This window comes from Ochotona princeps, chromosome 5 (genome assembly GCF_030435755.1).
Source record: "Ochotona princeps isolate mOchPri1 chromosome 5, mOchPri1.hap1, whole genome shotgun sequence".
NCBI classification, from domain to species: Eukaryota; Metazoa; Chordata; class Mammalia; order Lagomorpha; family Ochotonidae; genus Ochotona; species Ochotona princeps.
This window is the reverse complement of record NC_080836.1, coordinates 71,476,133-71,491,632: the sequence shown is the minus strand read 5'-3', so window position 1 is coordinate 71,491,632 and position 15,500 is coordinate 71,476,133. Positions and strand designations below refer to the sequence as shown.

Genomic DNA, 15,500 nt, shown 5'->3' with positions numbered 1-15,500 from the left:
GAAACACACTAATATATGCTCAAAGAACATCAGAATTGCTGACTGACTGCCAGTAGGTCTGCATTGCAATGTCATTTAAGTACTCTTTTCTCCTTGGGGAAAATCTGGTATTAGTACTGAAATTGCCCAATAGTTTTAAGAATTCATAATTAAAAAGGTTAACTAGGAAAAAGTGGAATTTCCATCAAATATATTCTCCCAAGACAGAGTAAGCCACTTTATCATTATGTTAGCCACTGGGTGAAGAAGACCTCTCGCTCACCTGCCATGCTGCTGAGCTGGCAGGCACTGCTGTGCCCTGAGCCTGGAAGTTCTGGGAGGCTCTGTAACCCCTGGCAACCGAGTACAAGCAGATGACTGGGTCAGAACAGGGACACTCGCCTAGCTCTGATTTCCCAAAGTGCCCTTTACTGTGCATTAAAGGTCAACACTGGAGTCCACAGACATGTGTTTTACCTTCTGATTTGTAGCCAACTGACCACTTGCTACCTTTTTGATGAATACAAGCGCCAAAGCCTTTTCTGTCACCTCAAAGAGACGCAGCTGGGTCATTTTTAAAGACACTTTCTTCTGTAATAGCCTATCCAGATAAAAATTAACTTAGCACTAGCTGTTGGGGGAAAATGCACATTCATGAAGCTACCCTCCATTCCTTTTGGCCAACACCAGAATAGTCTAGACTAATGTTTCCTCTCATGTAACAGCAACATCTCAACTTCTGATCAAGAAACAAACAGATAATTGGGGTTGGAATGACCCCCTCAATTTGGGACCCTGGCCCAAGCAGAGTTCTCCAATCCAGTTTTTTACCAGCGCTCTTCACTGACTAGCAAAGGCTCACCTAGTCACTAATATTTATAGTACATTTGTTGTACATGTAGTTGTCATTCCTTGTGTGTTACTCCTAAACTGAGAGTAAACACAGGGTCTAAGTGATAAGAAAGCAATTATCCATAGCTCCGAAGGCAACTTGCTTTCAAGTTTCAAAGAGCAATTTAATAAAATCACAAAGAACCCAGATACACTCCGTATATAGTGGGCACTGGGAGGATGGCCAAAAAGGGGGGCTGGAAGTCTTCCTAGTACACTGTGAGTGTGTATTCTTGTCCTAACCTAGTACTGAGCCAGCTTTTCTATAAAATGGTAGATTAAAATATGAAATACTATTTTTTATATATATATACACACTCCCCAAGTGACCACAATGGCTAGAGCTGAGCCAATCCAAAGCCAAGAGTCTGGAGCATCTTCTGGGTCTCCAACGCAGGTGCAGGGTCCCAAGGTTTTGGGCCATTCTTGACTGCCCTCCCAGGCCATAAGCAGAGAGCTGGATGGGAAGCAGGTGTGCTGGGATTAGAACCAGTGCCCATATGGGATCCTGGAGCGTGCAAGGCTAGGACTTTAGCCACTAGATTACCACGGAGGGCCCGATACAGGGGTTTCAAAAAGTTGATGGAAATGTATATATTATGAAAAAATTATGCATAGATTTAAAATTTTTTGCAATGCATGTATCTTTGAAAATTACATTTTCCATGAACTTTCAGAAGTGCCATCACATGAAACAAATCAATCAATCCTCTCACTTTATACGTTGGAAGTTGATGTTTGGGGAAGTTTTGTGACACAATGAGTTAAGTCACATGTTTTGATGCCTGCATTCCGTAACAGTGCTAACTCAAATCCTGGCCATTCCTAACCCAGCTTCTTGCAATTCATTCTGGGGCCCGGCACCATGGCATGGTGGTAAAGCTTCTGCTTGCAGCGCTGGCATTCCATGTGGCTGCTGGCTTGCATCCTGGCTACTCCACTTCCAATCCAGTCCCTGTTTAGGCCCTGGGAAAGCAGCAGAGGATAGCTCAGTTCCTTGGGCCCCTGCACCCACCTGGGAGACCAGGAGGAAGCTCCTGGCTTCTGGCTTTGGATTATGAGCCCGTGGATGTTAGATCTGTCTTTCCTTCTCTCTGTGAATCTACCTGCTCCCCAGGGCACACCCTGGCAGGGAACTAGAAGCAACAGTAGAGCCAGAAACAGAAGCCAGGCATTCCAGGAGCAATTGCTGCGTTCACTGCTGAGCCAAATGCCTCCTCCTGGTTTCCTGAACAACCACCCAGGGCTCCGCACTGGACAGCGATATCATCTTTCCATCAAGTAAAATACTGCTTTAGATACATCTAGGATATCACTCAATTGTGCAGCCTGCAAAACTTATCCAGATTCTTTAAACAATTTAAGTTACATGGTATGTGAAGTAAAATCAAAATGAGTTAACAGCAAAATCTGGTTTTTAAATTAAATGACAGTCATGTAAAAGTTACAGTTAAGCATTACAGTCAATGTACTGTCCTTCATCAAAGACCCTTTATCACAACTATATCACTGAATGTAAGGAAAAGCACACAGAAATTACCATCAAAGTGAAGAGGCACACTTTTTTTTTCTTCATATTTTCATATCAGGATAAGTAAGTCTAACTACTAAAGACTCTTAATACTTGCCAGAAGTCACTCTTTCTGTTTTACCATTTGTGGAATCTGGATGCATGTACAATGGAAGAAGTCTTAGATTTGCTGAGCTCTGATAAAATGTCAGGCTGTATTACCTAATTCATGTGGCAGCTCATGACAGAAGACAGCTATGGAGGTACTGATCCCACCTGTCAGCCCGGCACTGAAAGCTGCTCCTGAGGAAAAGGAGACAAAAAGGGACATTGTCCAAACGTTTGTTTTCCATTTTCACTAGTGATGACAAACGCAGACACTTCTTGCCAGTCTTCATAATCTATGACTGCCTGACTTACCTTACACACTACAGTTTACCATACAGTGGGGTAGAACAGATGTGTGACAGCCACATCAATGAAATCAATTACGGCAACATCTCCCATTGAATTAAACTTTCCATTACTCTAACCTTCTCAAAGGCAGCTTCTGTAGGGATGGTAACAGTTTGTATCAGCAAGTACTTGAATCTCTGAGTTGTAGTCTGATGCTCAATTTAAAGTTTTGTAAGTCTAATTCTACCCGCTCTTTCAGTTGCACTTAAAGATATTTAAATGGCTGCAACCTTATCCAAATTTTCCTTGGTCAAGAGTAGAAATGGCACAAAGAAGTGTTTGTCTTTTAGTCTTGACGACTGTGATCGGATACGTAAATACTTGAAGCTACTAACGAATTCTTTGGCATTAATGGATACTGTGAACTCAAAACTATGGTCCTTGGTTTCTAAAAGAAACCAAACCCTTCTTCAGGTTGAAAAGAGTCCATTTCAAAGGAATTCAGGTACTGACCACATTCAATGTTCTTCTAAAAAGGCATCATTAATTTACATTACCAAGACTCTAATGTATTTTAATTTGGAAAACACATTTTCCAAACACATGTCTCAAGGCATGAATCTTCCTTCTTTAAAGATTTTTTTCCAGTTCTTCACCTGAGGGGTATCTGCACCCATTCACTGATGCACTCCGAGATGCCGGGATGAGGAAGGGGCAGTCAGGAGTCAGCAGCTCCAGGTCTCCCATGGAGCGGCAGGAGTCACGCTAGTTATGACGTCATCTCTGTCCTCAGGGTCTACATTAGCTACAAGCTGGAGTCAGGAGCTGGAGTCCAGCCATGTGATACGGGAACTGACCTTCGCAGCTGGCATCTTAACCCTAGGTTGAATGCTGATGCCAGTGTAATAGATTTTTGGTGTTGCAAAATTTATTCACCCTTCCTAACAACTAAAAATATAATTAACTCAAGATTGAAATTGGGCCTGGCATGACGGCTCACAGGTGAAATGCTCACCTTGTGTTTGCCAGGATCCCATCTGGGGCGCTGGTTCTAATCCCAGCTGCTCCACTTCCCTTCTAGCTCCCTGCTTGTGATCCAGGAAAGCAGTCGAGGACAGCCCAAAGCCTTGGGGCCCTGCACCTGTGGGGGAGACCTGGAAGAAGCTCCTGACTCCTGGCTTCAGATAGGCTCAGCCATTGCAGGCACTTGGGGACTGAACCAGTGGATGCAAGATCTTTTATCTCTCTCCTCTGTCTGAAAACCTGCCCTTCCAATAAAAATAAATAAATCTATATTAAAAAGATTGAAATTAAACTATTGTCTTTCAGGGATACGTAAATATAAATAAAAATATATTAACTCATCTTTTGCAGTATGGCAAAATGACAACACATACCTATTAAACAAAACCATTGCAGTTATACAAAATCAAATGACAGGGGCCAACTGGCACCTTTGTTAAGTGCCAAATAAATTTCATTCTTACGTGCCGAAGTTCTTAAGATCAATACAGGCATAGTGAAAGAGCTAAAAGTCTTACAAACAGGAAATCCCAACCTCGGCTTCCAGTCCACTTACCGATCGCGAGCCCGTCGCTGAAGTTGTGGATGCCATCCCCCATGATGACCATCCAAGCTATGTTAGCTATTCCTGTTTCTTTCAGATCCGATCCGGAATGGCAGGGCCCATGGGAGTGATGGGAGTGTTTGTGGTGCCACTGATGGTTGTACTTCCTCAGCACAGTTTTGTTCTCATCGTGGTGGTTGTGTGCAGCAGCGTGCAGCTCCTGCTCGTGGATGGTGTGTAAGCCGTCGCTGTGGGAATGAGCCATGATTTTCTCCTCTTCTACACAGAGGTAATTTTTAGGAGGGGATTCTTGCTGGCCTTCTAAATCGGTCAGTTCAGTTTCATTAAGCCGATCTTCGGAAACAACCGAATCATCAGTTCCTACATTTATACAGCAAAGGACATGTCTTACTATTAAATAAATACATGCATATTTGCTAATTCAACCCCAAACACAGTGGCAGAATAAAGAACATTCTTATGTGAGTATAAAATGAACACATCTCTCTAAAATTATTTAGGAAGCCATCCCAACGGAACAGTATTTTCTGGAGCCTATTACAATGTTAAAAATAAATACAAAAAAGCAAATACATGTAAGCACACACAACACACACGAAAGCCTGGAGGGCCTGAAAGGGGCTGCAGGTAAGACAAATGAGAAAAAACTGAGCAAAGTGAGGAACTATTTGGAAATACAAATTGTGAGACTTAAGGAACATGGTATGAATAGTTTATGAACATCAAAGGCTAGAATGCTACTGTGGCTTTTGCAGAATGACAAAATGCAACCCTAAATTCATTTACCTACATTATACTTCTCTTACTTAAGGAAAAAAATGCATAAATAAAATATAAATAATGTTCAAGTCATACAGTTGTTTTATGACAAACTCTTACGTTCCTCAGTGCTCCACCGTTCTGACAAAGCTGCTTGGACATCAGTGCTAGCATGGGCCTCAGAAATCTGTGCTAGCATTTGTCAAATAATCTACCGTTGTATCTCAAGGCAGAGTGCTTCAATTAGAACTTGCATTGCCCATTTGCTGCAGAAAATTACTGGTTCATTCAGGGGTATGTTAAGTTCACACAGAAAGGGGGAAACATTTTGCTGGAAAGTGATTTTCTGACTCTCTGAAAGTTGTAAGCTACCTCATTACATGTGACAGGCAACAGAGTAAGTGGAGAAATAAGCAGAGATGTTTCATACAAATTCTCCTCCAAATACTAAAGGCAATTCTCCCTTCTACTATTTCCACTTATGGAGGACATTTTCCAAGAAGAGATTTTTGCACTGTCAAGAAATAAAACATTAATTAATTATAGCATCAGAAAGCTTTGGTTTCACTCATGTTTTTCTGTAACCATGAAATGCAAAAATGTTCCTTCCCTATGAAAATATTTGGCCATGTATTCCAGCAGAAACAAGGCTAAGATGAATACATTTTAAAAGATAAGAATTAAGATCCACTCACATTTAAGAAAAAAACATATTAAAAAATAGTATTAGGGAAGCCACAAAGGAGACATTTCAAACAATACAGATAGAGCTTAGGAGCAATATTTCAATGTTTATGCTTTAAAGCTTCTCTTTAGTTAGAACTGTTGTCTACCAGCGAGGGGCTTGAGCTGCAGCCAGTCGGCGTCTGGGGTGTTGTTTAACTTATGGTCTGAAAGCTTCCTTCCAATGCTCGACTCTTCCGCGTTCTGCTTCATAAACCACTTCTGTTTTCCCTGGGGAAGAAACATTTGATATTATTATACTCTGTAGCAACAACTGGCAGTAGTTTATTAAAAGCCAGGATTGATCTTTCTTTTTTTAAAGGTTAATTTTATTTACTTGAAAAGCGGAGTTATAGGAGAGGTATAGGGAAACAGAGGAGGGGAGAGAACCATCTTCCATCTCTTGCTTCACTCAGATGGCTATAACAGCCAGAGCTGGACCAAACCAGAACTAGACGCCTAGATCTGCATTCAGTCTGCTAGGTGGGTAGCAAGTGTGTGCTGCTTTTCCAAGGTTAGTAGCAGGAAGCTGGATCGGAAGTGGAAGAGCCAACACTTGAACCAGTGCCCGTAGGGGATACAGATGCTGCAAGAGACAGCTTAATACCAACATGCTGGTGCCAAGATTGATTTATGCTACTATCCATAGAATTCAATTGCTGCTAAATTTATGTATGAAGTTATATATATGATCAGGGCATCAGATGAAAAATCCAATTAAAATTGCTTTTAAATACTTAAGAGGTTCAATTCTTCTACTTTTTCTTTCTTATTATCTTAAGAAACACAGTAGTACACTGTACTAATATTCAACCCAAATTAAAACAGTGAAATATATGTAATATCTCATTTAATGAAATAAAGTTTTTTTAAAAAGAGTAAAGTTTATTTCTTTGAATTTCATTCCACATTTAACATAATCTCTATATCCCTGAGTATAACATAACAGTAACCATCATACTTGAATCCTAAATCTGTATTTTACTTACTTTCAAGACTTGGGTAAGACTATAAAATTTGACCATAAGAATATTCTAGGGTCCGGCATGGTAGCCTGGTCTCTAAAGTCCTCGCTTTGCATGTGCTGGGATACCATATGGGAGCCAGTTCTAATCCTGGCACCCCGCTTCCCAACCAGCTCCCTGCTTGTGGCCTGGGAAGGCAGTTGAGGATGGCCCAAAGCTTTGGGACCTTGCACCTGTGTGGGAGAGTGCAAGAAAGCTCCAGGTTCCTGGCTTTGGATTGGCTCAGCTCTGGCTGCTGCAGGCACCTGGGCAGTGAACCAGCAGACAGAACTCTCTGTATCTCCTTCTCTCTGTAAAATCTGCCTTTCAATAAAAATAAATAAATCTTTAAAACAACAACAACAATGATCTGACTTAAATTTTGCTTCTGATTCATTAAACTAAGAAAATCACTCATCGCTGTGACATTTTCTTGAGTTTCTTAAGAATAGCTATCGGGCCCGGCAGCGTGGCCTAGCAACTAAAGTCCTCGCCTTGAACGCCCCGGGATCCCATATGGGCGCCGGTTCTAATCCCGGCAGCTCCACTTCCCATCCAGCTCCCTGCTTGTGGCCTGGGAAAGCAGTTGAGGACGGCCCAATGCATTGGGACACTGCACCTGCGTGGGAGACCCGGAAGAGGTTCCTGGTTCCGGGCGAGGGATTGGCACAGCACCGGCTGTTGCGGCTCACTTGGGGAGTGAATCATCAGACGGAAGATCTTCCTCTCTGTTTCTCCTCCTCTCTGTACATCTGACTTTGTAATAAAAATAAATCTTTAAAAAAAAAAAAAGAATAGCTATGCCTGGGGACATTCTTCAAAGACAGCCACCAGCCATTTCCTTCCTCCCTGTAAGAGTGGATGAACTGTAACAGGTAGGGTCTGTCCTATACCCTAGAACTGAGCTGGTCTTTTGGCCTCAGCGGGGAGGCCAGCCGGCACCCTGTGAAGAGCTCCACTCTGGTTCTGGAGAGGGGCACATGGGCCAGTGCCACGATGCAGAAGTGGAGCACAGCACTCCTGGGTCTTCCGGCCCTGCTCAATACAGTGGAGCCTAGCCCAGTGGCCAGGTAAACGCAGTGGAGTGAAGGGCTCTAAGGAGTGCCAGACACAGCAGAAAAGCTGGCCAAACGACTGACACACAGACTGTTAGCAATACTAAACTACGGATGGGACACTGTTGTGAAGTGTATGCCCATGTCACCAGCATCCCATTTGGGCGCCAGTGCCAGTCCTGGTGGCTCCACTTTCAATACAGCTCCCTGCTCATGCACCTGGAAAAGCAACGGAAGGCTGCCCAAGTTCTTGGGCCCCTGATGCCAGGTGGGAGACACAGCTGAAGCCCCTGGTTCCTGGTTTTGGCATGGCCCAGTCCTGGCCATTGTAGCAATTTGGGAAGTGAGACAACAGATGGAAGTTTATCTCCAATCTCTGCCTCTGTCTCTCTTAATTTGGCCTTTCAAATAAGTAAATCTTAAAACAAAAAAATAAATAAATTTTTGTAGTTCAAGTTTTAGGTTGTGTTTCTCATAATAGTTCACAGAAATTGGGGAGATAAGGAATATTTTAAATGAAACGATAAAATGGAGACACCCTAAAGGGACGAAAAGAAACAGCATCAGGAATTTAGAAGGAAGAAAGAGAAGCAGGGCGCACAAAGAACAGATAAGTCAACGAGTAGGAAACAAACTAAGAATGCAAACACCAGCCCAGGCTTTGTTTAATTTCTCTGGTTCTGTCCATTTTCTGAGACACTTGCTAACTCAGTACCCTCTCGGCGCTCAACTTGATCAAACAAGCTGGCCTCTGCTGTATTATTTAACTTATGGTCTAAAAGCTTCCCTCCAATACGTTAGGAGATTCATCTGTGTAGACTGTCAAATATCTGCTCAATTCAAGTATTACAAATTCTGTCCTTTTTTAAAAAAGACTTAGCTTTTTAAAAAAGATTTTTATTTTTAAAAGATTTATTTTTGTTGGAACGGCAGATAGAGAGTAGGAGAGACGGAGAGGAAGATCCTCTGTCCACTGATTTATGCCCAAGTGACCACAACAGCCGGCGCTGCACCGATCCGAAGTCAGGAGCCAGGAACATCTTCCAGGTCTCTCACAAGGGTCCCAAGGCTTTGGGCTGTCCTCGACTGCTTTCCCAGGCCATAAGCAGGGAGCTGGATGGGAAGCGGAGCTGTCAGGATTAGAACCGGTTTCCATATGAGATCCCGGCATGTTCAAGGCGAGGACTTTAGCCGCTAGGCCATCACGCTGGGCCCCCACTAATTCTGTCTTAAAAAAAAAATTCCATATGCCTTCCATCTTAGGTTATTCTCCTTATTTCCATATAGGAAATACACTGAGCTATCTAGCCAGATCCCTTTCTTTGATATAGTTACAGAATTCCTTACTACCAAATTGAGAATGCCCCCCACCAGTTTTTTCTTCTTACATTACTATTTACAAAAAACAACAAAAAAACTGCCATGTTTTGGGGTCTCCATTTTCTGGTTATCAGTTTACTTTGCAAAATAAATGTTCTTCACTTTATCAGTAAGTTCAGGTTCAAAATGAGACACAAAGTCCTCTTATTATTCTCTCATCTAAATAATTTTCTTCATCATCTCTTCTCTTCCAATTCTGCCATTTTGAAATCTATTTATTTTTTTATAATACAAATTTTCCATAGGCTTTTTGAATCAAATTCATATGCATAGATTTAAAATATTTTTTACACCAAAGTAAGCTTACCTTTCAATTTCGCTTTTCAGAAACTTTGGGCTGGGCTCTGCTACTGAGGCTAACTAGTGTCAGTATTACAAACAGGGTCAGTGTATACACTTAGGACAGGCAGATGTCAAACAACTGGAAGAGGGAGGGGTGCAAACTAACCACAGTGAACGGCAGAAGGTTTGGACTTTCTTGGGAATCAAATTCTTTTTAAGTAACTATCCTCTCATCACTGTGTTATCCACAGACAGTGTTTGACAATCAGGGTATTTAATCAGCAGTCCGAGTAGCATCTCCCAAGTGGTACGCAATATTCCTAAAAAGAATCATCATTTCCATCTTTCCTAAAAGTCCCTGGCTTCTTCCCACAGATTTAATACGGGCCAACATCACAATTAAGGAAAGCAAATGGCCAAAAGATAATATTTGTTCTGTATTTTATATTTCAAAATTTAAACACACGAAACCACACTTACTCTTTGTTGTTTGTAGTGCTTAAACATTCTGATACAGTGTTCAATGATAAACAGCAAGTAAATGCCTCCTAGAGCAACAAGTCCTTTCAATACAGCATCATATTCTTCCAGAAACTTCTTGGATTCATGTCCATGAGAATGTCCATGTCCATGTGCGTGCTCATGACTGTGATCATGTCCACCCTGAGACTGGGAGTACAAAGAAAAGAAACTTCTAAACAAATTACTGAAACGCTACTTTAAATTTTCAGATTAAAAATCTAGCAGACAGAAAAATTTGCCTTTTAATTTTTCAAGAGTTCCCAGAAATATTATCTCACTTAGAAAAGATCTCTCTTCTAACAGGAGAAGAAAAAGGACTGTCCCACCCACCTTCCTCCATACCTTGGCCCTCACCACCCCAATCAGAGGCCCACACTGCCTCCATATTGTAAACAATACTAACAACAACAACAACAACAACAACAAAAACCCTGGCTTTCCACTTAATGTGATTTACTTAGTTGTCCAGAAAGCGGGACATTTCTCAGAAAATATGACATTTCATACAACTCAACGACCACAAACTCAAAGGCCTGTGAGGATAAGATTTATACAGAATGTAAAGAATCGAGCTAGAAGTAACAATAAAAGTAAATGGTCCTTTATGAACTGAAGTAAACACAATCCATTTAACATGTCACGTTTCTGGGACCAGGACCAGCATTATAATAGCATAAGGGTTTAAGCTTTCACCGCCATCCAAACAAAGCTCCAGGCCCCTGGCTTCAGTCTGGCCCGGTCCCAACCATGTGGCCACTGCCGAGTGAAGCAGAGGATAGAAGACTCCCCCTCTCTTTGTAAATAACTCTTTTTTTAGAATGCTAAATCTTAGCAAAAAATTAACTGGCCAGCAGGTTACCACTTGTGATTCCTTGTAATTTAATAATTATTAACTTCTTCTTTAACTCATTGTATCTTTATAAGATCTTCTCTTACAGCAGGTTTTTTTCCAAACAATTGAGACTGTTACTTCAGCATATATTGTAAACTATTACCAAAAGTCTACATTTATCTCTGTATATAATTTTCTATAAATTGTGGGTATAAGCAAGTATATGCAACACTAAATTTCATTTTCTACTGTAACATGTACAAAAACATAATATTAATCTTAGAAAACTTTGGACAGGTAAATTGATCTAACTTTTATTTTAAATAGTATTTATTTGTAGAAAAGCTTCCAAATCTGTTACCTAGGAAAACTTGTCATACTTCGGGGAGGTTAGATCAGTCCTAAGGTAACAGCTGCCTTAACTTACGTGCGGTAGCAGATGAAGAAGGGCATCTCCACTCATGGTTCCCACAGCTAGTGCAACAAGGAATGTGAGAAGGAATTTGAAGCATCCTTGGTTAATGATGGGAACCAAAATCACGCCTAGCAAGGAAAGCAGGCTAATGACAGTGATAGAAATGATACCACAAATCCACGCTGTAGGGAAGAAATTAACAGTCATCATTAGTATAGCAATATAAACCCAAAAAACTCCAAAAGAAGAATACGCGTACGATAAACGAGTCATGGAAGATAGATTATCTTACCCAGACTATGCTTTTAAAGAAGCTTTATGGCACTGCTGTGCTTAAAAACAAAGCAAAAACATGACATATAACCAACTTGAACAATGCTTAAAGAAGTAAGAAACTCAGATCAAATTATAAATAGTCTCTTCACTGGCCCATGACATTAGAAAGAGTCAATTAAAATGACTTAAGGCTGTGATTCATCTTCATACATAGACTGTAAATAAAAAATCTTATAAGGTTTAAAGGGAAAGACCAATAATAAAATTTTATTTCAAGACTATGATTTTGAAGCTCTTCTATGAATACTGTACGAGTATCTACTACACAAGGAAGTATCTTTCCAACCTATTACAATCTTTGTAAATCTCTCAATACAACTTTTAAGAAACTTAACATATCAGCCCAAATGGAAATATCTTCATATTAGGAGGTAATAGAATTGTCTTATGACTTTCGTAGTTGGCTGGTCATTTTATTGTTACAAAGGATAATTCAGTTCTATTTCTCTGATTTTTCTTTCTCTTCTCCTCAACTGACTCCAAACTCTTTTCCTCCAATGTTGTTGCTCATTATTTACTATATTTTAGAGATCTCAATATATAACTGGCTGAGAACACAATAGAAAAGTTTTCACAATATAACTTGTGGGAAACATAGCTGTTGGGGTAAGGAGATTTCTGCACCCCTTTTTTAAAAATTTTTTTAATCCATGCCACTCATAAACAGATACAACACAAGAAATACAAGTAAGTGGTTTAAGGGTTGGATATTTTATTGAGGTTCCTATTAATGGCCAAAAATGAAACAGAAATGTTACTAGTTTAAACTATTCTGCTTATTTCAATTTCTATCTCTGACAATGAGTGGACAGGAAAGTATATGATCCTAACTGACCTACTAAATATTAGACTGTATAAAATTATTCATTTGACATTGTATTCATAGCATCCAGGGAAATTAACACTATAGATAATATCCTCTAGTTAAAATCGGCTCACAAAATTAAAAGAAGATGCCATCTATTACAAATAAAAGCTCCATGATTTAGTCTGTATCTTAATTAGACTAAAGACAATTATTAACACAAATAGGAGGAAGTTGGGGAGGGGGTGACTAAAGAAGTTCCAAACATAATCAATATTAGTGGGATGAGGATCTAGCCACTAATACTAGCCCCTGGCTTTATTTCTTGCAAAGATACAGGAATAAGGAAGGGCCAGGAGCTTACTATTGAGGAACCAAGCTCAGGGAAAAAACAATCAGTACAAAGCTAATACCCTGGTTGGTAGAACCACAGAGAAAAATGGAGATACCCCTAATTAATGCTGCTACTATAAGGCATTAAAATGATAAAAACATACTATTCTAGAAATAAAAATATGTGGTCAACCAACATTTAAAGGTTGACTTAATAATGATAACGAAGTTGCTTTGTCCAGTGTTCACAAACTGGTACAAAACAATCAGTGAGAGATGCCAACAAAACAAGCTATACACACAGCAACAGGTACAAATTTTTAGATACCAGGTTGTGAAGCAAACTGCTGCTGAACAACCAACAAGGGTTTGTCAAAACAATCAGTCTTCTAGCTCCAATTATATTACCGGGAAGAAAGGAGATGAAAGAAATCAGGGTACTTGAAATAACCAATTGGAACACCTTGAGGCAGGTAACAAAAACGTCAATTTGAAGACTAAATAGATTTCATATTGCAATACGTAATTCTTCCTTCCAAATACATTTTTCCTTATTTTGACAAGAATCCATCCTGGAAGTAGTTTATCTTTCAGCAACAACCCAAAAGAAACTTCAGATAAGAAGTTTCAGAAAAAAACGCACTGATCACTTGGAAAAAAACCAGAAATTTATAGTCTGTAAGAAGAAAAAAATAGTATATACTCAACTAAAGTAAACACAATACAGGGTTTCAAAAAGTTCATGGAAAATGTGTATTATAAAAAAGTGATTTTATTTTTTTGCACCAAAGTTAAATACACATTCATCAAAAACGAAGGCTGATCATTGGCGCGTTGACCTGGTCAAGTATTTCTATAATGTGCTTGGATGAGAGGCATGTCTGTATGAGTTCATATGCGCACAAAATACACACCCCTAATAGTTGTGATAATTAAATCTTTTTTATCTGCTTGAGAAAAACAATTTGTGAACTAAGAAATGCTTCAAGAGGATAAAAACACTGCCTGCAATGCCAGCATCCCATCTGGACACCAGTTTGAGTCCAAGATACTTCATTTCCAATCCAGCTCCATGTTTTATCCATGCTGGGTCGGGTCCCTGCACTCAATGTGGAGACCCAGGAGCGACTGTGGGCTCTTAGTCGGGCCTGATCCTGCCCTGGCTGTTGAAGCTATCCTGGGGGCTGAACCAATGGATGGAAGATCTCTCTCTCCATGACTCCATTTTTTTTTTAATGTTTCTTAATTTTTAATTTATTTGTACTTTTCATGATGGCTTCTTAGACTCCTACTCTCCCTCCTACTATTTTTTCATCTACATTATAACAATCATATAGTCCTTCAACAATCTGATTTTATCTTTCAAATAAGTAATTCTAAAAAAAGAAAGAAAAAACACTTTGAAAGAGAAAAGCCCACCTTATTACTAAAAAGTCTTTTTCATTTGCTTTTTTAACATTTGAAATGTGGAAAATACAAGAAAATGTCATAATCTCGCAAAGAAAGCCTTCATAAACCAACCTAGGATGGTACGAGTGCCAACCTCCAGTGTGCTATTCTTAATTTCATCTTCTAAGATGTGCCACTTACTTAGAACACAATGTGAATGATACTCCGTGTAGATTTTCAGTGAAATTGTATTAAGCTGAATTTAGAAAGCTATCCCTGCAAAATGACTCAATTCAAGCACACATGCCTATGGATGTATATCCTTTTAATAAAAGAAATTGGTTTTGAAAGGCGGAAACAGAGAAACACCCCGAGAGTACACTGTGACTCACTCCTCAAATACCCACAACGGCTGGGGCCACGACAGACTGTGGCTGGAGATTGGAACTCCACCAAGGCCTCCCATGGTGGGGGCAAGAATCCAACTCCCCGAGCCATTACAGCTACTGCTGTCTCGCAAGGTTTGCTTCCGGGCTCAGACTTTGGATCCAGGTACTGCACTCATGCACTCTGATACGGAACAAAGGTATCCTTACATGATAAGCTAAATCCCTCTCCTCCACAATATCTATTTTTTTTAATGACTAACAAGGAAGATTTTTTGTTTCATTTTTATATAGCAAACACACATCAAGGAACTGACGAGGTGGTATACCAGGATAATCCTCTCCCTACACCGTTGGCATCTTCTATGGGTGATACTATGTGTCCTAGCTGCTCTTCCTCCAGTCCAGCTCCCAGCTTCCCTGAAAAGGTGTGGAAGATGACTCGGGTGCCCTGCACACACACTGGAGATGGAAGTTCTTGGCTTCTGGCTTCGCACAGGCTCAGCTCTGGCCACTGTGGTTATCTGGGGACTGAACCAGAGACGAAAGACCTTCTCTAATCTTTCCTGTGCTTTCATAAATAAGTCTTTTTTAAAAATGCATGTCAATAAGCTGGTCATTGAGCAATAAGAAAAAATGGCAAAAATCAGAAGGCTTTGCTCTTTAAGATCAAATTAAAAATCTCCATAGTACTTCGAATATTAACTCCTTCAAATAATTTTTCTAGTTACTTAGCAAGGGAAGCTTGCTATATAAAACATTTCAAAGGGGCCTGGGGCAAAGCCACTGCTAGGAATGCCAGTATTCCACATGGATGCCAGTTAGAGTCCCATCTGCTCTATTTCCAACTCTCTCCTAATGTGTCTGGGAAAGCGGTGGAAAATGGCCCAAGCCCCTGAGTCCCTGCCACCAATG

At 40.3% G+C, this 15,500-nt stretch overlaps 1 protein-coding gene across 1 annotated transcript in view; it reads right to left on the bottom strand.

Moving 5' to 3' along the window:
• Window positions 1–15,500, bottom strand: part of SLC39A10 (solute carrier family 39 member 10) — a 55,803-nt gene that overhangs the window by 5,752 nt on the left and 34,551 nt on the right. Inside the window, exons 4-8 of the mRNA XM_004576962.3 lie at window positions 11,349–11,518; window positions 10,048–10,236; window positions 5,957–6,077; window positions 4,356–4,724; window positions 2,603–2,683 (exon numbers count right to left, since the gene is read on the bottom strand). Coding sequence (XP_004577019.2) covers window positions 2,603–2,683; window positions 4,356–4,724; window positions 5,957–6,077; window positions 10,048–10,236; window positions 11,349–11,518 — 930 coding nt within the window. The remainder of the gene's footprint in view (window positions 1–2,602; window positions 2,684–4,355; window positions 4,725–5,956; window positions 6,078–10,047; window positions 10,237–11,348; window positions 11,519–15,500) is intronic.